General features: G+C 38.4%; 1 protein-coding gene across 1 annotated transcript in view; it reads left to right on the forward strand.

Annotated features, from left to right (window-relative positions):
* Positions 1-2,245: 2,245 nt before the first annotated feature.
* Positions 2,246-26,501, forward strand: part of LOC134533406 (uncharacterized) — an 81,966-nt gene continuing 57,710 nt past the window's right edge. The window contains exon 1 of the mRNA XM_063370928.1: positions 2,246-2,357. Within this exon, the coding sequence (XP_063226998.1) occupies positions 2,314-2,357 (44 nt within the window). The 5' untranslated portion in view covers positions 2,246-2,313. The remainder of the gene's footprint in view (positions 2,358-26,501) is intronic.

The following is a 26,501-nucleotide window of genomic DNA, read 5'->3' on the forward strand; positions in this document are numbered from 1 at the left end:
GTTGAAACTGAGCATAGCGTCCACACACACACAACTTTAACCCAGAAATTAGCTTTACTTATTCACTTTAGCCAATTACTCCTGGTAAAATGATCTCATCCATTTGTTTGTTTGCCTCGTGAAACACCGCCTTCGTATACCTGTACCGATACCTCTTAAGCCTGCCCTTCCTTATACCTATTTCTGTACTTAACTCGTTACAAACAAGAGTAACTTTTATGAGCTCAATAAACTCTTTACCATAAACTCTTTAGATAACTGATGAAGGTCAGCTATCCACACTGCCTTCAAAGACAACACAATAAAAACGTTGTTTATCTGGTCCACCCTCGAAAGAAAACTGCTGTCTGGATGGAACGTAAACCTGAGCGACTGTCCATGAACACAAACTTAACTGCGCGACTGATAGTCTTGCCTGCGCAGCTATCCGAGATTTGAGCTATTTTGCTCAGCCCTTCGTCTCCGTGTTCCGTCTTTTCACACAAAGAAAAACAATCTCTGTACTCTTTGAAAACCAGTAACACTACAATAAATATATTGTAACTTCGTACAACACATGGTTATAGTTATTTTTGCATACCTGAAATACTACGTTTTTTTCAAGGTAATACTAATTGGCGCGTAATTTTATATTTTAATTGATGTTTCATTAAAGCATATATATTTTTTTAAACCATGGAAAATACAATCGAATATTCCACAATTTGAATTTATTTATTTTTTGTTATGCTTATTGATGTGCGTAAGTTGATACTGGAAGTCTTTGCAAGTAACTCTTAACAGTTGGAGGTAACAGAACAACGCGAAGCATAAATTCCCGGGTGAGAATCCGAACATGACACTATTTAAATAGTGATGCAGTTGTTTCCGTGTAAGCGCACAGATATACCTAACACCTCTGGTTCCTCCTGTCCGCGCCGCTGGGTCTCTGCCGCGACAGCCTGACCCGCGCGGGGGGGTGGATCGTCGACGCAGCCGGCTGGGAGGAGCGCGCCGTCCCCGGCTGGCGAACTAATTTACCACCCGCGGCTGTCTTCCGACAAACCCCCCCCCCCCTCCTTCTTCCCGCGAACACCACTGCCAAGTGCCGCGTCTCTCCCGCCCCCCATCCAGGCACGATGATTACGCCGTGAGGGCGCTCGCCTCGTTACGACACGGGCTATAAACAATGTAAAACGGCTTAGCCGAGGAGCTCGACGACAAAGGAGTTCCTTCGCCAGATCTGCCACTCCTCCCCTCCACCACCACCCAACGCCGCGCTTCACTCCGGCGTGTGCTGTGGTAACGGAGACAACACCGGCGCGAAACAATGCAAGAGAACCCATTAACCAAAGCTTGCGCAAACTTTCCACAGCTAGCTCGCCGTAAGAAAATAAAAAAATCAGCAGTAAATCGTTTGAATTTATCGCGAACGTTACACATCACTCGAGGTAGCCGCCGTGGTTAAGTGGAGCAGACATCCGTAGTGAATTTGTTTGCCCGCTAGCTTTCTGTGTAAAGGCTTCCGGGTTTGAGTCCCGGGTGAGGCATGGATGTAAACTTGTAATAGGTTAAAATAAGTCACAACACATTTTTACAGCTAGTTATATCATCAAAATAAAAATGAACTTCGAAAATTAGTCATTAAAGTGAGGATGGTACTCGTTGGTTAAAAATGCAGACTACCGCCAATTACAAGAAAGAAACCACTGGCGCAGGCACACATAATACATAGAGATTGGAAAAATTCGCACTTTCGATGACCTCTAGAATAGACTCCACAACCCTCTACATACTCAGGCAAATGCCACATGCTCATTGGCTATTGACTCGTGACACTTGTCAACTGGGACGCTTGCGATTCGATACTTTTTTGGTTGAAGGTTTCCCATTGGCTAAAAGTCCTTCAGATAAACTGTAAGCCAATCACAGAAGCAACATAAATGTACAGTTGTTTGGATTCTAGCATATCGTGAAATGAATCCGCGAATTTTTCCGGTCTCTAATAATACATTCTCAAATGGGTACAGAATTTTCCCCGAAAAATGAAATGTTGGTGACTACAATAACACATATCCCGTCAAAAGAGTGTGACAGTTTGGTGCGTGTGTGTTTCTCCGGCGGCAGGGCGTGGTGCGCGTGCACCTGGAGATGATGGTGGCGAACACGCTGAGCGAGGTGGCCGTGGCGTCCTCCTCCCAGCACCTGCCGCAGCCGCCGCAGTCGCCGGCGCCGCTGCTCGCGCCCACGCCCGTCGTCGCCCAGTGCTACGACCGCGACAAGCAGGCGTGGACCATCAAGAGCGACTGCCACTCCGACACCGTCCGCCTCCACATGGTCTACAAGGACATCCACAATGTGCCTCGCAACCACCTCAGGTAGGCACCGTCTTGACCATGGTCTGCAAGGACATCCGCAATCTGCCTCGTAACCACCTCAGGTAGGCACCGTCTTGTCCATGGTCTGCAAGGACATCCACAATGTGCCTCGCAAACACCTCAGGTAGGCACCATCTCGACCATGGTCTGCAAGGACATCCACAATGTGCCTCGCAACCACCTCAGGTAGGCACCATCTTGACCATGGTCTGCAAGGACATCCACAATCTGTACCTCGCAACCACCTCAGGTAGGCACCATCTCGACCATGGTCTGCAAGGACATCCACAATGTGCCTCGCAACCACCTCAGGTAGGCACCATCTCGACCATGGTCTGCAAGGACATCCACAATGTGCCTCGCAACCACCTCAGGTAGGCACCATCTTGACCATGGTCTGCAAGGACATCCACAATGTGCCTCGCAACCACCTCAGGTAGGCACCCTATTGACCATGGAGGACATCCACAATGTGCCTCGCAACCAACTCAGGTAGGCACGCTTTATACAATGGTCTTCAAAGACATCCACAATGTGCCTTGTAACTACTTCAGTTAGGCTCGCTCTTGACAATTGTTTGAAAGGAAATTCCCATTGTACCTCGTAATCACCTAAGGTTGGCATTCTCCCGACCATGGTCTGAGGGTCATCCACTTTCTTTCTCGACAGCTATTAACTAGTATGTCGTCCCGAACCTAAACTTTTTCCATTCTTAGTGACTTGTACTTGTTAACCCCACCCAATAACCAATAACTAATATTAACGATTCAATTGGCAACGTATTGACAAAAAAAATTATTGTTGGTGGTTGTGCAGTGCGACATATAGTTGTGAATCCAAATATATATCCAGCCTGATGTGCGTCTCACTCACTCATCCATACTAATTTTAATTCACTTCCAGACGAGCCAAAAACTTCGAAATTTAACAGTAATGTAACCGACGAGAGAATTCCGAAAAGTTGATTTGGTTTTAATTTTAAACCTCTGAAAAATTAAAATCTATTTTTATATATTGAGCAACACTATTGTTTAAGATATGAAACATTGTTTAAACGACATAGCCACGAATAATTGATATAAACACGTTTTTTGATGACAGAACGATATATGTCATTAGTGACAAAACACTATGATAACACTAACCAGCGAATTTTCGCGACACCATTTTTAACTCTTGTTTTTACAATGGGACCAATCTTTTTTTTTTGTAAGTAATGATATAGAACTCAATACCGGACACTCGGCTTGCTTAGCATGGAAAAACATGAAACCATGGACACTAGCACTTTCTTGCGAGAGTTGTACAAAACTTTGTTTTAAAAAGTGGAGGGAAATTACGTAGTTACTTATATAGGCTATAGGAAAGATATTGTCATAAGCGTGTTGAGGAATTCTAAAAAAAAATCCTATAATTTTAATTTTAACAAACTTTTCACAACCTCTTCGACATAACTAATGGTTAATGGAAGCAGCGATACGTGAAAAATAAACAATTTTATGTTTTAAAGTTGTGTGTATATTAATTATTTATTTAATGTTTATATAATCATCAGACGTTTCAAGTTCTTTGTTTATTTTGCAGGGAAATCTTATAGAGTGGAATAGATTTACAAACATATAATTACTAGACAGTGTTTGGTAATGAGTAGAAATATTTCGCATTATTTTGCACTCAGTAATCTTTGGAGCCGTTATTAACAGATATTTTACATTTGATCCATTATCAGTCAATCCCAGCTGATTGCAATGGTGAGTTCACATCATGCTACGAGAACTCATACATTCGAAAACGGGCCAAAGTACCACACATTATTCTCAATTATTTAATGATTATTATATAAACTAGACGCATTAGAGCTGTGTAAAAGTGAAATTATTTATATTTCGTGTTTTGTTTCTTTTTTTTTTAAATTAAAAAATTGTAAGAAAATTTATTAAAATCACTAAGATCAATGATTAAGTTCTGAAATTGGTTTACCAGGTATCTGTATGCAGACACGCTGTAGATGAATTGAAATTTATTTATTTTTTTAAATTTATTTTAATGTTAACGTAATTCCTGTATGTTATAGCACTGGGTGCATTCAACGAGTATTCAATTAATTAAATTAAAAGGAATTTTCTTTTATTTAAAAAAAAAGGATCTGAGTAAAATAAAAGGAATGATTTTCCTATTTATGAGTATGCAAATGATCTGGTTAAAAATGTGTTTCCTCCTTGTCTTAAATTTGGCAGTTCTAAAAAAAAAATTTTAAAATTAGCAGGTATATAGCACTCGCCAGAGATGTGTAACATCTAACCTCAGAAACGAGCAAACTCATGTGTTCTCATGTTGCAAATAAACTTAAAATACAATATTCGAACACGAAATTTAACCCAGAATTCTTTTAAATAGTGCCAAGCATGACGAATATATGCAAAATATGTTTTAACTACATTCCTGAACGCAAATCACACATGGTTTCAGCACCCGCCGCTAGAATTCACTGCCTGAATCGTAAACTTGCTTGCCACCATGATTACACAGATAACAGTACGGCTCCGTTAAAAGGCTTAAAAAAATATTATACCCCGGCTTTGAACCTGATTTACGACTATAAATTTCATTAAAATACAACCAGTTATTGTTAAAAGTCAACTAAAAAGTGAATACTATAAAGCTTCCGCACATTCAAGAAGTTATAATTATATGGCATTACTAAAATATTAACCTGAAACATTTTAAAACACTTTTATAACACTAAGTATGTAGTTTATATTTGGTTTTGCTAAAACCACTGAAATCAGTCTGTAAGTACTTCCAACATACCAACCTTAACATTATTGAACTTATTCAATGCAAGTAGTAAAAAAAAATTCTCCACGTAAATACGTAGATCCTACTATCAGAGGAGATAGTAGAAAGTATAAATGCATGATGTTCTTATTAACAAATGGTAGACAATTGAGGTGTGGACGAATAGGAGACGCTGTAGAGGTCTGTAGTAAATCTAGTTTCTTTACTCCTATGATCATCATATGATATTTGTATATTTACCAATGCTATATATATATATATATATATATATATATATAACGTATCTTGTCTACAAACTACAAATTTTATATATTCTTATGCGCAGAAGATACGGAGTACGTGTTCAGAAAACCATTAAAAAAGGATATGAAATTTGTAATTAGGGACTCACGACTAATTCACTAAACGTAATCATATTATTATTTTTTTTAGCTATTTTGATATTTTTTGCGTAATATTTCACTTCAGAATTGTTTACACACTTTCGACATTAATTTTTTTGACCGATATTTCTTGGAAGGCATAAAATAAATCTCTGATGCGAGAGTTGAAATTTACATAAGAATGCCTACAGGAGCACAGTACAGTACAGCAGACACGAGAACTAGAGAGGTGCTGACGAGCGATTTTCTTGAGTGTTCCCTACGGGTGGGAAAATAAGGGTGGGGGGGGGGGGATGGAACGTGGAATACTGTACTCTCTGAAGCAGCGCAAAAAAAATCAACGTTAACAAAAAAATGTAGCCATTTATTAAGTGCTTAGTTATTTCATTCAGCTTATTTTCTCTTTTCCTCCCACCTTTGTGGTCGTATCTCAGTTTCTTGTTCGTTATGTTTTTTACAAGAGTTTTTACTAACTTCCATTTCTTAATACCAGACAATTCTCATGTTACACATTTTAATAAATATTTTGTAAAATACATATTACACACGTTAACGATTATATTTTCACAAATCTATTTTCGTATTTACGCATCCACGTTTCGATATTCTCCTAGAAATCATAAAATGGGATTCGGCACGCCTTTTAAGTTGCAAGTTCTCCAAAAAATTTAAGATATTAGTAATATAGCAAAAATATTTTAATATTTGCTATTCAACAATGACAACCTGTGAAGTTTATAGAAGATTTTAGCCAATAAACTTTTATTTTTTAAATTATTTATTTCAAAAAATATAATTTAATTTATTTGAAAAACTTATGTACTCAGTTTTCTTGTAAAGTTTTTTTGTAAAACACAGAATTTTACTATATATTTATAGATATATATATAATTATATATTTCTTATGTGAAATCATTATATATAATTATACCACATTCGCTACAAATATCTCATTGGTGAAAAAATTAAGTAATTATTAATGTAACCACTATTTATTGAATTTATTTGTGGCGATAAAACAAAACAAAAACATAAACGTATATTTTGAATATCTGAATTCTTAACTTAAATATCAAACGGTGATCCTGAAGTTAAATAACAAAGTTTTTAATCCAACCCGAAATTATTTTCAAACCTAGAACGTTTACACGTGGAAAGTATAATGTAATTAAAAAGTACTGTTAACACATTTCATCAGCTCTGATTCATTAAAATTATTAAGTATATAAAAATTTTTACTTAGAGAAAAGCATAGGACTAATTATGGTACTTGTTTAAATTATTTCATAAAAAAATAGGTTTAGTTATACATGTAACTTCTTGAGAAGGTTTGCTACTCACGAAAACTATAAAGTTTTTTTTTAAAGGATACGTAGTTTATGGTATTTTGCTGTCATATATTTGACGTTTTATTTCTTGCCGTGGCGCATTTAAACGTAAATCCCTTTGAGATGTGTTATGGTAACATAAAATTTTATGAAGCCTGCATGGACTCGCGAAAGCTCTAACTTTTTCGGAAGAAATGTGTTTTTTTTTAAGCTTCAGACATTTTACACAACTTTTTGGTACATCAAATTCCTGTTGCTCCTTTCCTTTTACAATAACGCTATAACATACTTGCGGTATTGTCCTTGGAGTGTTCACGTAGATACCGTACAGAGTAGGGGGAATTTGGTAGAAGAGAGGAGAAAAGAGAAAGAGAGAGAGAGAGGTAAGGATTGGCAGCGTGTAGTAGGGAAATTTATGAACAGAGCATTGAGCTTCCTTCACCTGGATATATTTTTCCTAAATACAGAAATGTGATCACGAAACTGCTTGAGCATCAGGTATAAACTCATTGATGTGACTTATCGCTACGAGAAAAAAAAAATTGTGAGCGAGTCATTCAGTACTCGCCAGTGATGTGTAAACATCGTACCTCGGTAACGAGCAATTTTATGTGTCTTCATGTTGTTCATGTTCCAAATAAACTTATTATACGAAACTCAGATACCTAATTTAACGCAGAGTCTTTAAAATAACAAAAACAATTTCTTGAAGAAAAAAATATATATAAAAAATTGATTGTCTGTAAAGTCGGTTTACAGACTATAGTTTAACGTGACAACGTCATAACAAAACATTGATGAAATGATTGCATACTTTTATGAATAAAATTGAATCATTTTTATTGAATTATCACTATTTTGTGTTGATACAAAGAAGGAGTGAAATGAAATCTACAATTTAATTGATAAATTTGCTTTTATTTGCACTCATTAATTCCAATATGTTTATTACTTTAACGAAGAGATTGTTTTAACTATAACTTTTATACATGTTTGCTATTTAACTTCTCCCAATCTGTGTTATTCTGTTAAGGATAGGATGATGATAGGACAAGTAGGAAACAAATGGGAGTGTTTCAAGTTTAATGTGCCTCGAAAAAGTCAAATCGATGGTTGTTCCAATCGAGTGGAAGAGAGATATATGCGGCGCAAGCGTACAATGAGCGTAACGGCACAATGTGCGTAACGGGACACTTTTTAGTGCGTGCAGCCGACGTTCATCGATTTATTAGACGTTGTCACGTCAATAAATGAAAAATAATAAAATTAATATGCACAGGCAGGACAACGTCAGCCGGGATTTGCTAGTAATGTTGTATTCGCGTCCCAAGAGCCCTTCTATAGCGTCGCCCTTCGCAAACTGTAGTGCTGTCTGCTGGCCCTAGTATTATCTTAGATAGCATTTTGTTCATTCATTCATTGATTAAAGTGCCTACTAAACATTCTTTGCAAACCTTATCAGGTAGTCACTGTATATAAGAGAGCCGCTACAGGAAAGGCAAACACAGACAACTACATAATGGCATACAAGATAAAATAAATAAATTGATCAAATAGTGGAATAAAAGCACAAAAATAAATTAAAGATTTGTACAAATAAGCAAATCCTGCAAAGTAATTCTGAATGATATAACCTCTAGAGAAATGATCAAAACCTACGCACTAAATATTAATTTTACATACCTATACAACGCTGTAGCAGAAAACTTGGACGGTTTGATGCATAGAGAATGTCTTTATCTGTAAGGTTTCAAAATGAACCGCCAGGGAAATGTGGTCTTTAATGGCACTGTAGTAAAAAAAAAAAATATGTATAAACGCATGGTAATCACAATTGGTTTAAAAACTTGGTTGTATACGCAATCCAACAAAAAAAATGTGATCATTTTTCTTGTTGAAGAGTAAATGTTGTCATAAGAAAGACAATGAATAGGGGATGGTTGCTAGTGTTCTGCATAACATGCCAATGTTTTCTGTTTTGAGGAGCAAACCCAGTGGAGATACTTGGTTGAAAATATCATTAACAGTGTACATGTGTTGGGTCTTATATCAGGCCAGGTAACAGGTAAAGAGGCTCCATTTCAATTTTTTTTTTAAAGACCGGCAACACCCTGCCTTTCATCTTCCACATGATAATATCCTTCCCTCGCTGGCGAAAAGGTTCCCTTTGATACAACCTACACCTTTTTATCACCGTTATCCCTTTGTGCTTCAGCTCGCGTCGACATCTGGGTAAATATTGCGATCACTAAAATATTTATGGAACATCCTCCGAGGGGAAATAACTTGAAGCATTCGGCAGGGAGAGAAGCTTGCTTGCTCTGCACGGATTTGCTGCTTTCAGAATGTACTTAAAATAAAATATTTACTTCGCGACTTACGGTAGGTACCAGTTTCAATGTGCGCGGAAACAGACACGCGAAAATAAAAACATCTAGATTTTTTTTTCAAATAAATGTACGCATATTTACAGAAAGCATCATACTTATGCATTCGTCACTCAAGCGATCCCAACAAATAAAGTTTAGACCTAATTATTATATTTTTTAATGTTATTATCATGACTGGCTAAATTGATTTTGGGCCATATTCTTGAAAATACATACACCAATGTTTTGCTTAAATAGTTACAGCGGTAGTGTTATAAGGGCAGTGGCAGTAAGAACTCATTTTGTGTGAGCATCTTGCAGTAGGCGCGTGAGATACGCGTGTACGAATAGGCTCGTTAACTCTGGTAAGCCATGCATTTTTAGCTGCATTAAGAAACAATGATTATTCTTTCGTATATTAAAACAAATGTATCATAGTAAATCAAATAGTGCAATGAATAAATAAATTAATTTTTATTAAATAAAAGAAAAAATATATATTTAAAATATTTGCTGGTGATCCTTGGAATTAAGATTTTAAAAAAAATATAGGCAAAAATAACAATTTCTTAATAAAAATTGTAACTAAATTTTATTATTAAATTTTGTATACGTAGTAAAATTCACTTTGCAATTTGGATCAGTGAAATGAAGTTTGATATTGATTTTTCTGTTTACATATAATGCAATTTGAACTAAGTATTATAAATCTTTAATTTGCGTAGTTTTCAAACACAGAATTTTCTAAGCTTAGAACCTTAAAAACGCTTTTTCTGCATTTATTGCTACGTGGAAGTTTTATAAGTAGATTTTGTAATAACTTCAAGCCACTAATATTTTTAACTTTTTGATGGTGGAATGAATTCATTACTGTGTTTTAAAACGGGGATCTAATCAAATTCTAATTCGTATGATTTTTACGTGATACATTTTAGTTAGTACATTCCATGACGTAAAGAATTTTTTTGTTATGTTTTAAGTGTGCCGTGATTCCAAATTACGATAATTTAAATTTTTGTTTAAAAGTAACACCATTTATAAGTGTTGCGTGGCTCTGAGATGTAGGTTTAAAGTTGTTGCAGTGGTATTCGCTCGTTACTCGTGTTATTTTCATTAACGTAAGGTGAGCTGCGTGGGTACGAGAAACGTCGCTAATTGGTTGGATGCCACGCATTGCGGCGCATTCCTGCTGCTGTTCGCAACACGGCCGCTAGATGCCTCTGCTCGCGTTATTACATTAGGGTCTTCCCCGCTACAAAGTAATAATAAGGCTGTCTACGATATGATTTTTTTCTTTCCGTCACACAGTGGAAAACTTTAGACGTGTGTCTTTATACGGTTTAACTTTACGACGGTTACCGCCATGTTGTTTCTTAAGGAGTCGCCTATCCAACTGGTGGGTTAATATACTTTCTTCCCCCAACCGAGCACAATAAACGTAATTTAATTAGTATCACACTACAAAATACACATTACGTTACACTTAAGGTCCGTGTGCCAAATTATCCCACATTACTTGAATCCCGCTCATTGATCCAAGTAATTTAACTAAAGTGTGGGGTGCATCTTAAAATAAAGTGCACTTAGTGTGTTACAGAATCTTCGGTTTCTCACCTCGCACAAACTTAATGCCTCAGATGGCAATATCATGGATCGGTGGCTACACAATTAACCTTTTAAATTTAAGTTTAAGCCAAAAAAAACTCTTAGCTGTATAATTTCGAAAGAAAAAATATATTGAACCGTTAAAATTTAAGTCCAATTGCCAGTTGAATCATCTGAGTTCGTGCTTTTTAGTATTGTAATTAATAAAGATAGATATACATGTTAGGTTACGTCTGTCACACAAAAAAAAATTTCTCGTATTTTTTTTTCTTTCGGGATTGTAGATTTCCGCATGTCTAGGTGATCGTAACTAAAATCAATGGATGGTTGGGTAGGTAGTTTAAGCTAGCGACATTTAAAATACTCTAAAATTCATTAAATGTATGGGTTCTCGCAATAGATGTTTATTACTCCCGACCGCGAAGTTGCTAGAGCGAGATGCGAACTTTAGATATGTTCGGGATTTTTTTGGGGTGGGGGGGGGGGGGGTGAGAATTGAATCTTACCTCCCGAATATTATCGCCCCGGTCTTGATAAATGCACTGGTGAGATTATGATACCGACGGCAGACGCAAACCTTACGTTTGAATTGTGTAATGAAGGTCAAAGTCATAAACCAAAACATGTCTAAAGTCTTCTATTGTGCAATGCAGTCTGCAGTGCAGTGCGATACGCGCTGTTTTACTCACTCTTTGAAACTGAAAAGCCATCTGTTTCGTAACGCAACCGACCGGACGTCCTCACAATGCAGGTGACTGATAAGCAAACACGAATAAACATGCAATCCTATACGTTATCACAGATCTTCGTTTCCGCCGAGTCTTCAATCGTCGTTTTCTGTTTCCCTGTTACTGCCGTCACTAAGCTGCAAGTTGATGTTGAATCTGGGGTCAGCATTGTCCATTAATCCATTTATTTATTTACTGAAGTGAAACTTCTAATGCGACTTCCAACAAGGTTGCGTTAAACGTTTAACGCTCCTGGGGAGGGGGAATAGAACGAGATCGAGCGAGATTGAATGCGTGGCACTCGAACGCATGCGTGAGCATTAGCAACGAGTAGCGTCCAATATTCCAACACAAGAGGGAGAGAGAAAGAAAGATACACAAAGGTAGAAAGTAGGAGAGAGAAAGAGAGTGAGTCGGTAGATCCCAAGCACATGCGCGTGGTATTCTTGATATGCAGCAAAGTAAACAGTGTGAGCGTAGTGAAAACCAAAGGGGGAATGGAACTACCATTGATGCAGTTTTTGCAAGAAACTCAAACATTTCGTATCTTACTTTAGTTATAATCCCATTGTAAATGTTATAGATTTGGATATTTCTCCACTCGAAAATGATAACTAAAAGATGCGATCAATTGTGAATTGTAAGCAATGTTAATAAAGTTTGTCTTAAAGAAACAATATGATTTCACTAAAAATAAATTTCTACCTCTTCCTATTTTCATTTCTACATTACGAAGTTTCACTTCTTCCGCGCGGAGGGACTACACGCACTATTTTTGTTTATTTTTTACATGTTTGCACTGCTTTGGCCAAACTTTTTTTTTGTACTTTTCATTGCTGAATAAGAGCAAGAATTTCAGAACGTATCCGGGCTACATTACTACTTGCCCGATAGTTCATAAAACTTTAATTGTAATCTATGAAATCGAGTTCATTCAAAACTGTTTAGAATCGGTGGAAAAAAAAGGGGGGAGACGGAAATCCCGTGGCACCATGCAGTTCAGATAGTGTGTTTCGAAATTTTATTTTAATGCATTAGTTTGCCCTGATATCATGATGAAACTTACAATTACATTGCTATTATAAATAATTGTCAACTTTACAAGTTATTCGGTACGCGCAGATAACGTTTACAGTTATTGGCACAGTTATGTTTAGGGCCTTGTTTTAAATTTTATTTTAATGTTGGGTTTTGAAAATTTCTACAAGTAATGGAGAGGGGGCTGGACTAAGGGTCTGACTCCTAGTTTCTCTCAACGACTGTGGGAAGCAATCTCTCACATTTGTGGCCATGTGACGTATCTTTGGTGTGTAACAGGAACGCTATGCAACTACACTTTCTATAGTGGTTCGCATTTTCGATGCTTTGAATTTTTAGCCAGTCCCTTCTAGTTTACCCCGGCGAAGGTGATATGTTTGGTTTAATTTACGAGGGAATAATTGTATGGTGGTTTGCCAAGGACCACAGTGCATTTCCGCAGAATATTTGGCATAAAATGCTATTCACTACGATTGGTAAAATTTACACAGTTCATTTCATGGCTAATGTCACCGGATTTAATTTTGGCTTTAAAAAATAACTGCACCTTATCAATAAAACCTTCCGATTCCGAAATGGGGTGTAATTCAACTGTGTCTAACCCTGTAATTTTTATGTTCTGATGAATACAAGTTGAAACAAGATAATAATAAAGAAAGCTTTTCATTTTCGTGGCTTCATTTGTCTCCAATAGTTCTCAAGTACAGTGTTTGCCATGTTACTATGTCATTTCTTTCCGTAATATAACTCCCCCTATTTTTTTCCAACAGAGAACCCAAATTTTCTCAGAATTTTCCTCATAGTTTATATACTGCAACAAAAAAAGTATTTTTGCACACAGATCATACCGCAAACTAAAATTGTAGGCCCTATTTTTTTTCTTTTCAAAAGTGTGCATTTCTTATAAAGTTCACGATACCTTTTACTCCTCAGTAAAATAAATCCAGCTGAATCTTCCTATTAGAAGATTTTTTTGGCTGAACGTAAACGGTTTGGTTTTCGTTTCATTAGCAACAGTCGCCCCGTTTCTTAGGCCTGCTTGCGCAGTTAGGTAAATAAAGCCCAAGCAGTTTAATCAAATAAAAGAATACTTTCCTTTGCCTTAAGTCATGACTGTGCAAGACTGCCTTGATCTCTTAAACTTCCTTATAGCACTTTGCTCTTTTTGTTGAACAGTCAACAGCATTAACAGTGTCCTTTCTCCTATTCTTCGTTACAAGGACATGCCACTTTTTTTTAACTGTCTCGCTTCACTACGCCTTTTCTTATGGACTATTTATAATAAAAATATGTTGTAGCTTTCTAATTCAACGTTGTACTGTACGTCACAACACTTACAACACTCGATAGCAGATTGTATGTAAAACGTCTGCAGAAGAACGTACGCATGCCACAGTTAATCTATACTACAACATGCACACTACAGGTTAACTCTTTCTTAGATTCTGGATTGATCCCTTAATCCTCAAGCCAAGCAATAGTTAATGACTTGGGCCCCGAAAGCCTACGTTCCAGAAACTACAGGTTGTTAAAAAAAATAGTTCATAAATCACCAGCTCTCTCTCCGCAAACTTTATGCACTAGCATAAGAAGATGGGACTTTAATATTTCTTTTTAAAAAAAAAAGAGAGAGGTTGCCTTTCAGTACTCGCCAGTGATGTGTAAACATCTAGTTCATGTGTCCTCATGATGTTCATGTTGCAAATAAACTTATAATACAGAACTCAGACGTGTGGTTTTTAAAAATAATGCCGGGAGAGATAAATGTACTGATAAATAAAATATTATTTTCAAAAAACCAAAATTTATAGACGCATATCACACAGTACTTTCTGCGCCCGCCGCTAGAATTCGCTGCCTGAATCGTAAACTTTGCTTGCCACCATCACTCGCAGATAGCAGCACGAAACATATGGGAATTATAAAATATTAGAAACGGCTCCAATAAAAGCGAAAAATATTTGAAAACAATTCTAAACCTCGGCCTTGGACCTGATTTTCGACAAGTAGATTTATTTAAATACTTTCCATCTTGTAAAAATTCATTAAACAATATATTCTATTAACATTACGCACATATTAGTAGTTTAACTTCTATTGTATTTTTAAAATATTTACCTGAAGCATTTTAAAATATGTATTATAACACTAACCATAAGTTTGTTTTTGCTTAAACGACACCAGTCAGTAATTTATTTACCTTTTCTTCACATGTCACGAAAAATATGCGAAAGAGAAAATGGTGTACTTTAATTTATTTGCAGTGAATGGAACAGACATATTCATGTAAAATTACAGGTAATTATAAATTTGTACATTTACACGAAAACAATCTGTTTCTATACAAAATAGTGTTCGCAGTAATACTGGGTTCGGATTTCTACCCGGGCATTTATGCTTCCTGTTGTCCCAGTACCTCAAATAGTAGTTGTAAACAGTTCCTTGTATAGCTTTCCAGTATTAACTGAGCACTAAAAAAAAGCATAATAAAACGAAATAAATTCAAATTTTAGAATATTAAATTATATTTTCAATAGTCTAAAAAAAAAACTTTGCTAAAATGAAACATCAATTAAATTATAAAAATGATAAAACAATTTTTATTAGAAATACTCCGTATTAGCTCGAGAAACGTATTTCATTTACGCAAAAATAACCGTAGCCATGTGTTGTACGAAGATACCTACGCTATCCTTCTTGTGGTGTTACAAACTTATTTCTTGGCAACTGGCTTCCCAAAGGAATTTTTTTTTTTCGCAAAAGTACAGGAATTTTTTTTTCCTGTGTGGGCGTTTGTTGTTTTGCGTCCGACAGCGGGGTCATTAGCGCCCGTCACACGAAGTGTTCTCGTCGACGGCGCTAGTTGCTCTCGGCTCTCGAGGATAAGGCTCGGGTCGCACTCACCGGGAGGACTCGCCGAGACCCTGGACTGATGGCGGCGATCAAACCCTGGCCCTTCACCCTCGCCCGAGCATGTGGGATGGGGCTCTTGAAAGAAAAATCGGGTTCGTAAAAGGTCCGGGGGCCACTAACGCCCCTCTTTGCTCAATGAAACTAAAATATATTCTCGCTCAGCCTTCTTCTAGAGTCTAGACGATAGGTATCGCCGTCACTTGTCCGTATTTACTATCGGTTCCTGTAAAAAAAAATTCCTATCTGCGTTTCGCACATCCTGCTTTCATTTTCTTTCAACGAACTGCAAAATAGGTTTACTTTACTTGTCACAATTTTTTTTTTGTTCTTCATATGCAGTAATTCATAGCCGTAGAATGTCCGCAGTACACAAGACAGTAATTCATCTGTCCCAAACCGGTCTCTTAAGTCCACCCGGCGCAAACTGACTCGTCTTGTGTTTCGTTACGCAACTAAACAAGTGCCTTCTTCGTGTTTAGCGGTGAGGTTTTTGGTGAATTGAGCGGGAAAAAAAGGGGGGAGGGTGTGTTGGCGGGATATTGTTTCGGTCGATACACTTATCACTTCCAACCTTCCTCTGTCAAAGGTTGCCTTTCCCGTCGTCCTCCGTTCATTAGTGTTCGAGAACTGGTAGTTTTAAACTTGTCCCGTGTTGGAATCGTTGATAAATTTTGGAATGACACCCAGTGAAGAAAATAAAATGTTTGTGAAAAAAAGCATGGGCCTGTAACAGAAAATTACGAAAGAATGCAAGTACACCTGACACGAGGATCGCAGTCTTAATGGTGGTCGCAGGCGTTCGCGGCCATCGTCTGAAATTGCTTGTCTTATGGGTAATGGCCACATTTCAGTCCCCATCTTTAAGGTAGCATTTACCTGCTGAGGTTCTTGGAAATTCTCCTGCCGTTTAATACTTTCGTCTGAGAGGGGAGTGTTTCCTGATTGGCTGCAATTATAATTCAGTCAGGGCCTTCCTACCTTCTGGTTGGCTAGTTGGTTTGGCCTATCGGTGCTGGGCCTCAGTGATTGGTTGGTGCTGCTACCTTATCAATAGCCTCTTCATGGCTGGGCTATATGGCCAATCAGAGGCGATCTATCTTTTGTTAGATGCAGTATTTTTTTTTGTTATTTCTGAAGAGTGGTTCCCATATTCTGCTTAATTTGTGTCAATCCTCTCTATATATGTTTAATGAGTGTTCCAATATTTCTACTGTTTATCGACTGTATATTTTGTTGTATTGGGGGATGTTGGGTTATGGGGTCATATTGGCTGAATTCACTTCTGTGGCTGGTTGCCATAGAGTGTTTTGCTATGGCTGATATAGGTTTTAATGATTGTACACCCTGATGTGTTCTTTAATCCTAGTGATAATCCGTCTGAAAGTTTGTTTTGTGTACAATTTGCCACGCGAACATGGAATACTGTACATACCGGCTGGACTTTCGGCCTGAATCTTGTCTTTATTTGATTTCAGGAACTCCTTAATCCAGACCACTTGGTCCGAAATTACTTTAATTCAGGGAATATCAAGGTTATTTTTTAGGAAGCGGCTCAGTGTCCTTTTAATCTTGCGATTGCTTTATGGCTTTCCTTATATCGGTTTTTGAGTAACCATTTTCTCGAAGAGCAGTTTTTGGGTGTTTAATCCCTTTCTACTGTTTCAAACAAGCGGCCTTTTTATCTGTACCTGAATTTCACTTATTCCTCTCTCCCCATTGGGCTAAACTCCCCTCTCCCAGAAGCGGATCTCGTGCTCTGTCTTTGTACGTTCCTGACCAGCGAGCTTTAAGGCCCGTCTACAATTGCAGTGTCCCCTATTTTATCCGACAGACACCGATCGCCGATTGGCCCACGTGACCCTCTGACGTCACGGGTGGCGTGAGCGATGTTCCGAATCTCCCTGGTCCGAATAAATAGAACACTCGTGATATTTGCTGTTTCCGGTTGTGTTTCAAAGAGGTAAACAGAAAATAACGGACGGTGTGTTAGGAAGCCAAGAACACATAAATTAACTTATTAGTATTTACTTTTACATTACAGGATAATAAAAACTATTGGACTTCCGCAACTTTCACAATTAAATGAATATTCAAAACTTAGCTGCGTGTTCATTCACAATGCATGAAAAAAATAAACAAAAACAATCGAAAAACATTTATTTCGGTGCTGTATATTTACTGCGCTCTGGGGACTACTTTATAAATCAGTAGATTCCGACATCGGCCATCACAGGGCTGTTTCCCGTGCGACGACGTGACGTCATTCACACTAGGCTCGGACCGTTGCGGGCGGGCCTCCAGCAGCCCCTGCGAGGACAAGAGGGCAGGGAAAGACCTCAGAGGCCCCTACCCGGCTGGTGAGGTGTTCCCCGCTTGTCGCAGATAAGTCCTCCGGGCTGCAGGTGCGCTGCTGGGCTACTCTGCTACCGCGCCGGGGTAGCGGGGAGGTGGACAGCCACACCACTCGCGGGTTTCGCCTGCCCGGCGACTGAATTAAAGAGGGGAAGAGAGAGAAAAAGAAGGGAAGGCGAGAGATTCACAGTAAGTCCAAAGTCTGGCCCTGTCTGTAATGGAAAGTCCATTACTCCTCCGTAATCCCCATAAGTGGGCTTGAATAACTGACTTTCCCTCGGGCATGTTAGCTTTTAAGAGTGTTCCATACTACCATCTTAAGTAATTAAAACACCGTTGTCTTCTCTTTCAATTCCTTGAACACTATTATATACATGATCATTCTACTACTATGATGACAAATACACACAAATTTGTGTATGATCATTATTTTATTTAATATATCCTTGTATTTGTAAATAAAACCTTACCACATTTAGCCATAGCTTTATCAACAAAACTACGTCAAAAAATTCACTTCGAAGTACTTATTTATTTTGGAACGTTCTGGAAACTTCTGGAATTTAATACTATGCCTGCTTAGAAAGTTAAGATTTTTTTTAACCTTCAAACACTATATTTCATTCATTGCACTAACAAGTGATAATATAAAAACAATTGAATGATGGTTTAGGATAATATTTATAACGTTTACATTAAGTTGAACGAATTTCAGTGTAGTCTACATAGTAAAAAAGTTTTGAATTTTTTAAAACTTAAATTTTGTTTTTTAACCCCTTCTAGCAAAGATTGGTTGTATCAAAAATTCTTTCACATAAAAGTTTTAGATAATGTTTGTATGGTTTACAAAAAGTTTTAACGGTTTTATAGTGTGCCAAATAAGGGAGTTATCAATAATTTCGTCCTCCAACCCCTGTTTTTCCACCCCTTGCAATTATGGTTGGTCGTATCAAAAATCTATTTAACAAAACATTTTGGTATTACTCTGGCAGTATATAATAACTCCGTATGGTCATTATAGTTGTTATATTAAGGGAGATGTAGCGATTTTTTTAAAAGAAACCTTTGCCATTTATACCACCTTGGTCGTATTTTGCCCATTAACGAACAACACATTAATGTCCTTACTATCGTAGATATTTTAATTAGAGAATTATTATTATTATTTGTTTAAATTGCTTGTTAACATATATTTAATTTAATTATAAGTAAAAAATAAAGGAAATAGTCCCACCTACTATTAAATAACCAATCTAATTGACTCAACTATGTATTAAATAATTTTATATCAGTAAGAAACTTAGATTATACTAGTACATAGTTTGTATAATCCAGTAAAAAGATTTGCAGTGATGAGGATTGAATCAAGTCAAGAATTCAACCGCGCTACCGAGACTATGTACTATCGACATTGTAATGCCAGTTTTCTTGCGTGTTTTTAAGACTTGTGAATACTTTTTGCTGCGACTATTTTAGTTCACCAACTACGAACATACCAGGGAACTTTTAGAACCATAAAGTTTTGTTTGGCACACCAATAAGTTTGGTATGTCCCTTAACGTTTAGGGGAAAAAATTTATTTTTCTGCACGTGGGCTCGCCATCTTGACGACTTCGGCACCGTATTTTAAATATTTCCGTTCCATTCACGAAATCACCCGTGTCAAATCCCGCGTAACGACAGTTAAGATGTTTCCTCATAAAATAATGACTAAATCTTAATGAAAATCGCAGGCTTTCGCGGACATTGTGTGAAGTAGCTTGGCTCCTGAGTTGTAGCCGCGTCCTAGGCGAACATATCGCCGACGTTTCGGTCGACGTTGCAGTCGGTCGCCATCATCAGGGCAGAGTTTCCTACCGAGGTACATTACAAGTTCTTCTGCCTTTTAGTACTCTCGCCCTGAGAGGAGTGTTTCCCGGATCTCCACGTCGATGCGGAGGTTATCCATCCATCCATCCATCCATCCATCCTTCCATCCATCCACCCAAGCTCGGGTGGCGTGACCGCTCAGCCGGCGCTCAGCGCAGCGCTCCTATTGGCCGGGAGGTGCGCCGCGTGTCCGGAGGTGATCAGCCGGGGCGCGGGCCCCGGAACGAGCACCAGCGCGCGCGCGCTTGCATATGCAGATTGCGAATTAAAGCGGCCCGTCGAAGTTCGTCCGTCGCGCACCTGCTTGTGGTTGAGGGGTGGGAAGGGGGGTGTCGGAGTCGCACCCCCCCCCCCCCCACCCCCCTCGCCGCGCCGGCCGCAGCTATGACTGCATTACCCGCGCCGTCTGGTCGGGGTGCATGTGCGTCAGTGAGGCGGGATGATAAGCGCGACGCTCGCTGGTGCTTCTAGCGCGGCATCGCCTCTAAGTAGGGCCGGTGCAAGGCAAATTGGCGCCCTAGGCGAAATAAACTTAATGCCTCCCCACCCCCCGGCCGGACACCCCAAAAAAAATTTTCCTTGCCTCAAAATACATCACGTAAGCCTAAGATTTTGTCAACAATCAAATGTAAGCAGGCTTGTGTTTTGTTTTTACTTTTTTACTTATTACAAATCATAAACAGGTCACCGTGGCCTTTAAATAATTACTTAAATCAATATAAACATTCCATACTGTTACAAAAATCCATTTTCATCTAGTTTCAATAAACGTTAAACATATTGTATCAGCTGTTGTGTGTCGTGCTGCGCCGCCCCCAGCCACTTGGCGCCCTAGGCGGTTGCCTAGTTCGCCTATATGGACGCACCGGCCCTGCCTCTAAGCGCACGCTCTGAACACTACTGGCGTGCAATCTACTAGTCGTCACAGGATAACTGTGAAATCTGAGCGGTGACCGTAACATCATATGACGCGGAAATGAAGATAAAAGGTGTATCGCAAGCCCTTTTTAAGTGCTTTCAGGAATCTGTTCTACGCCTGAAAATTACTCTTGAAAACACGCGTTTTAACAAATTTAAATCTTCTAAAATTACAGTTTAAAAAACTTAATCCGAAATCAAAATTACTTTTCCGGCCCTGACCGAATTCTAAAATGCTTTTCGTAAACAGAACTCCACTCCGATGTCTCGAGTATTTTTGAAATCGCGTTGTTTTTCCTGAAGCTCTGCGCACCGCGTGTGTGTCCGGGCATACGGGGTCCTTGACTCGGTCTTAATCTGATCATTTTGGGCAGCTCTTTAGGGGAGGGTAAAAATGATAAGTTTTTTAAAACATAAAAAAGGTGCGTGTACTTATGTACGTGCGTTAGATATTTACTTACTTAGCGTAATAAAAACACTAACTTTAATTTTTCATGCAAATAATTACAATAAATGAAATAATAAAAGGACTGAAAGGATATTATAAATACGCTTGGTAAAGTATAATTCGATCAAATTAAAAAGTTTTAATAAATACTGAATATTCAAAATTAATATAAACACGTGTAAAAAATTAATTGTTATTTTGTTAAAATAACCGCGATTAATTTTAATTTGTTAAAATAACCGCGATTAATTTTAATTAGTAATGAATTCCAATTAATATACAGAATTTTATTCTAATGTATTAATTTTATTTAATTATTAAATAATGTAATAATTTATAATGCAATAAATTATACACACGGGAACACACACTTGAAAATACACTTGAATAATTTTATCAATCACTAAAGTATAAGATTTGAAAGCAAATATATAATATTTATTTGTGTGTAATTTTTTTTGCATGTAGCCTTTATTTTCGTTCTGTGAAAATTTTTGTGTTGTGTTATCCGCGCGCATAGTGAAAATCACTCAAAATTTTTTCATAACGCACCTAAAGAAGTATAACTTCAAAAATTCCTCTCCACACCCCTTCTGCCAGGGGTTGTTTTCCCGGGGATTAACAGCTCCTAGCATCCCCAACCATCCAACCATCCAACCACCGTGGAGAGCTACCCCTACGTCAAGACTGAGAGGATTAAAAGGAGAGAGGGAACTTCAAAACATGTAGGATGAAAGGTCGCCTCTCAATAACAAACATCTAGAACATTTGTAGGTGGTGATATGGTATCATACAATTTATTATATTTTTTAGGTAACCATTTTTGGACAAAAAAATTGACACTGGGAACATATCTGACCCAATTACGAGCGAAGGGATAAAAGGGTGATGATGTTATCACAGAAGTTGAAAAAAAAAAAAGTATCGTTCTTTCACAGTAACGTACCGAAGCTTATCAGCATCTATGCCGCGCTCTTTTTTACCGCACTTTTATTTGCTTCGCCTGTATGTATGTATGTATGTATGTATGTATGTATGTATGTATGTATGTATGTATGTATGTATGTATGTATGTATGTATGTATGTATGAATGGACTATGTAATAAAACCTTTTCATTCAATTTTTATCCACTTTTCGACGTCCGAATCTGTTTAAATTTTGCATGCATATAAAGAACCTCTGACAATACAATATTTTTATACTTAAAACCTTAATGTTAAGGGGGAGTGGGGGTCAGAGGGTTCAAAAAACCTAATTTTGAGCTATGAGTAATAACCATGCTTTTTTGTGTATCCATAAGATCGGAGCATGGTGGGAATTAACCCATGGGTCGACTGTGCCCCTAGGGGAGGAGAGGGGGTTGAAGTCCAAAAATTTGAAAATTTTTAAAAATCAATGCTTTTTTAAATTTGGAGTGTTTCCGATCCACAAGGTCGGTTCATGGTGGAAAATGTGCCAGGGGAGGTGTTAAAGCCCTAAAATCTTTAAAGCTCCCGTAACCCGCCATAGAGGCTGATTTTAGGAAAACCCCGTGCTCAGTTCATGTGTATGAAGTATAAAGTATATCCCTGCCAAGTTTCAAGTCTGTAGGTATATACTTGAAAGACGGTCAAGAGCTTTCATTTTACATAGAACTCACAAATTTAGATCAGTCGTTCTTTAAATTAGTTTTTTCAAAATCATAAGCGTTTGTTAATTAATTTCATAATAATTTTAACTGGCAAGCTAAAACCATTGTTTTTATTAATTATTTTGTCTGCAGTTCTGTGGTAGTGCTGTAGTGTTAATGTGCTGTGGTAAACAATTAAGTACAAAATAGTTAATGACTACTGTATCAAACATGGCGACATTTTATTTTGAGACTAAAAATAATAAAATAAAATTGTAGTTTAAAAATAATAAATGCTTTTATCGTTGAAAACTAAAATTAAAATTTAAGTCAATTGGGAATTAGAGGGAAAATATGTATTGTAATCAATGTAATGCCAGTTTCTTTAGATATTTCAAAACTTGAGATTACTTTCTACTATGACTATTTTAGTATACCAATTATATTCCAGGTAGTTTCACTACCATAAAGTTACATTTGGTATACATACTTTTAGTATGTCCCCTAATGTTTACGAAAGTGACTATATACGGTTTGCTACACGTGTGTCCGCCATCTTTGACTCACATTTTTGTTCATCGATTTCCGTTCCGATTTCACGAAATTACTCCAAACAAATGCCGTATACCGAGAGACAATATGTTTACAAATAAAATAAAAAAAATTGGTGTGTCCCGATAAAACTACAACGAGATAAGAGTAATGTAAATTGTACCATTTTCCGAAGGGTATAGTTCACGCCCGACTTGGTTATTTCACTTTATTGACATTAATATGCATTGGCGGATTACCTTGTGATTATATTCCGATTTCCGCCCCGCGTTTACATGGACTAATTAGTAATTAATACATCCATGGTTTCAAAGGTCAAGCGTGCAAAAATTTCATAGAGATCGGATGAACGATGAGTTAGTTATCAATGCAGTGGTGAAATTCTATCAAGAAAGATTTAAATCTGCTTTAAGGATTGGTTTTATCATTATCTCACCGTGTTTCGAAGGTCGAGTGTGCAAAGTTTCAACTGAACCACAAACATTCATTTTTATGTATATGAAGAAGATAAGCCGGTTAGTTAAAGCATGCAAGTAAACGGGTCGGTGTGGTGTAGTCCGGTCGCAAAGTGGTGAATCTAGCACATTGCTGTCAAGCCTGAGCGACGTAATTGAGGGTATAAATTCTCTTCCCGGGGCGTTTCCCGTCGTTCCCAGACCCGGAAATGTCTGCAAGTGCGGGTAACGCGGCGGACAGCCACGAGTCGGCGATGCTTCCGTCGCTCTTCCGTCTCACCACCCGCCAGTCTCTGGAGACCTTGGTGTAGGCGAGACGTGGCTCAGAATAGTTGTTTAATGGAGCACTCCCAGTCACCGCCATATCGGACCCAATGTGCCGAACACCAGAAGTTGGGCCCGGTTCAAGGAGTACCAGTCAGCGGAAAGCTGCCCACAACCTCCTCTTTTCCACCTGTAATTATTGGTTTTTGAAATGTGTTGATTATTAAAACTGAGAAGCTTTATTGCAATTAATTAATTTCCAATGTGAAACATGATTGAACTTCAAGTTTATGTTTATGAGAGGTTTGGCAGTTACTTTAAATTTGTGTGGAATATAAGACTTCGAAGCAAAGAGGCGAGAAGAATTTTACACATCATCTGAACAGTTGGCCGCAGCTGTTACATTTCCATCTCGTTTACAGTTTATGAATCGACCTCCTTCACTCATTCCTGTCGGCAAATAAACGATGTTAAACTGAAGTACCCAGTACTACAACTGTTTAAACTACCACGCACAAGGTGGTTCGTGACGAAGTGGAATAATTAGTGAAAGAGATGATAACCGACGTCATTAAAATGATTTCCAGCCCGCACAGCAGACGTCCAAACACACGGGCGTCTGGCGGAGGTGAGCTGCGCCGCGCTCATGTGAACCGCGCGCGTTGCGTGGGTCACCGGCGCGCGCGCTCTGCGGCGACCACCGCCGGTCAATGCTGCGAGCGAGCGCGCTACACATGGGTGCGTGGTTGCGCATCATTATTCCATACATGCTGCGATTACCCCCGTTTTAAACTATAGATAACGTCAGTCGAAAGCTCCGTTTATTACACTTCGGCACGAATCACCTAGTTGCGTAAATCCTGACAACGGGGCGAGTTAGGTGAGAAACCTTGAAAATGATAGATCAGGCGCGTTGAGCTACAACAAAAATTTATTAATCATAATAATAATACCGAAACACAAGTTCTAAACATGACACTCGATATTGTAATGGCCTTGCTCGGGTATGACACAGTTCAAGGTGAAACTCGTTAACAAACTTGATGGTACTACTGCAACACACAAGAGGCAGAGTATAACAACCGATCGTAACATCATACATAACAACATCATACCTATTGATTGCCTTATTATTCTCCTAATTCTCGATAAGTCGTCGGCAGCTCGCAAAGCGGCGAGCGGAACTCCCCAGCTGTCAGATGTCAGGTTAACGGCCAGCGCGGTGAGCGGTGGGAAGGAGGGGGGGGGGGGGGGGGGCGAAAGCGGCGACCCTTGCATTCTACCAGACAACCAACCGATCGTAACATCATACATAACAACATCATACCTATTGATTGCCTTATTTGAATCGTATGAAGCTATTATCAAATGTGCAGATATCACGGGAGGTCAAAGTATTAACCACAGAATTAATCACAGATTACATAATAATAATAAACTACTCAAATAAAACACATTATGACACCAATAATACTGTAGGCCATAATGTTAAATATCACGTTTCGTTCACACACACTAATCGTTGCTAAACTCTTGAAGAACCGGCCCAGTAATTAATCCACAAATACTTAATATTGAACACAATTTTTTAAAAAATAAAATCTAAATATTTGTAAATTATATAAAACAACATTTAAAATTTACAGGCTCAAACTCTCCATGGTGAACATATCGTCCGTAAAACGGGAATAATGTATACGCGTGGGCACTCGCCTGAAATCACGTAACGTCGGTCACGAGTGCCAACTCGCTGCCGCAGCTCGTCGCTCTTCAGCAGACCTCTCCACTCGTTCCAGGACTCGCCAGCCAAGAGGCGAGTTTCGAAGTCTTCGGGTGCCAACGACGGATGGAACCGCTGATCCACACCGGCGGCTTGTTTAATCTCATAAAACGTAACGGTGTCCACCAGACACGTCTCCGTACCCACCCGCTTCTCACGTAGACGTATACGTAAGGACGAGTGTCCTCGCTGGTTTCTCTTACTAGCACACGAAAGACTAAAATGGTCCTCCAAGGAACGACCAACACATCCACGGGACCATGCAGTTCTTATTCGATCCGTTGCCACTCAGGCCGGGCAACAGTTCGTACGTAAGCCACGTATCTGTACGTAACACACGTGAGAGCACATTGTCGCAAAAAAAACACTCTAAAGACCACTCAGTGCACATATGGCTACAATGTCCTGAATCCAATCAAAGGTAGCTTATGTCCAGTTGACAAAACCGTAAAACTCGTTACGTTTCTTACGTTGCCGTTACGTAAGAACAGTCTGTTTACTATTGGTAAATTTGTTAAATTGAGATCAAGTCCGTGCTAACACCGGACGTCACTGCCCAGCACCGACAAGCTCGATGATCACAACCACCGCATATGTTACTTAGCACCTAAAACGTCAACACGTCAATACGTTACGCTATGCGCCAACATTACGACCAGCAGAGCGAGAAAACGGACTGAGGCCCAGCAGGACTTTGAAATACTTCAGTCACCTGCTGTGACTATCTCGAAT

This window comes from Bacillus rossius, chromosome 6 (genome assembly GCF_032445375.1).
Source record: "Bacillus rossius redtenbacheri isolate Brsri chromosome 6, Brsri_v3, whole genome shotgun sequence".
Classification (NCBI taxonomy): domain Eukaryota; kingdom Metazoa; phylum Arthropoda; class Insecta; order Phasmatodea; family Bacillidae; genus Bacillus; species Bacillus rossius.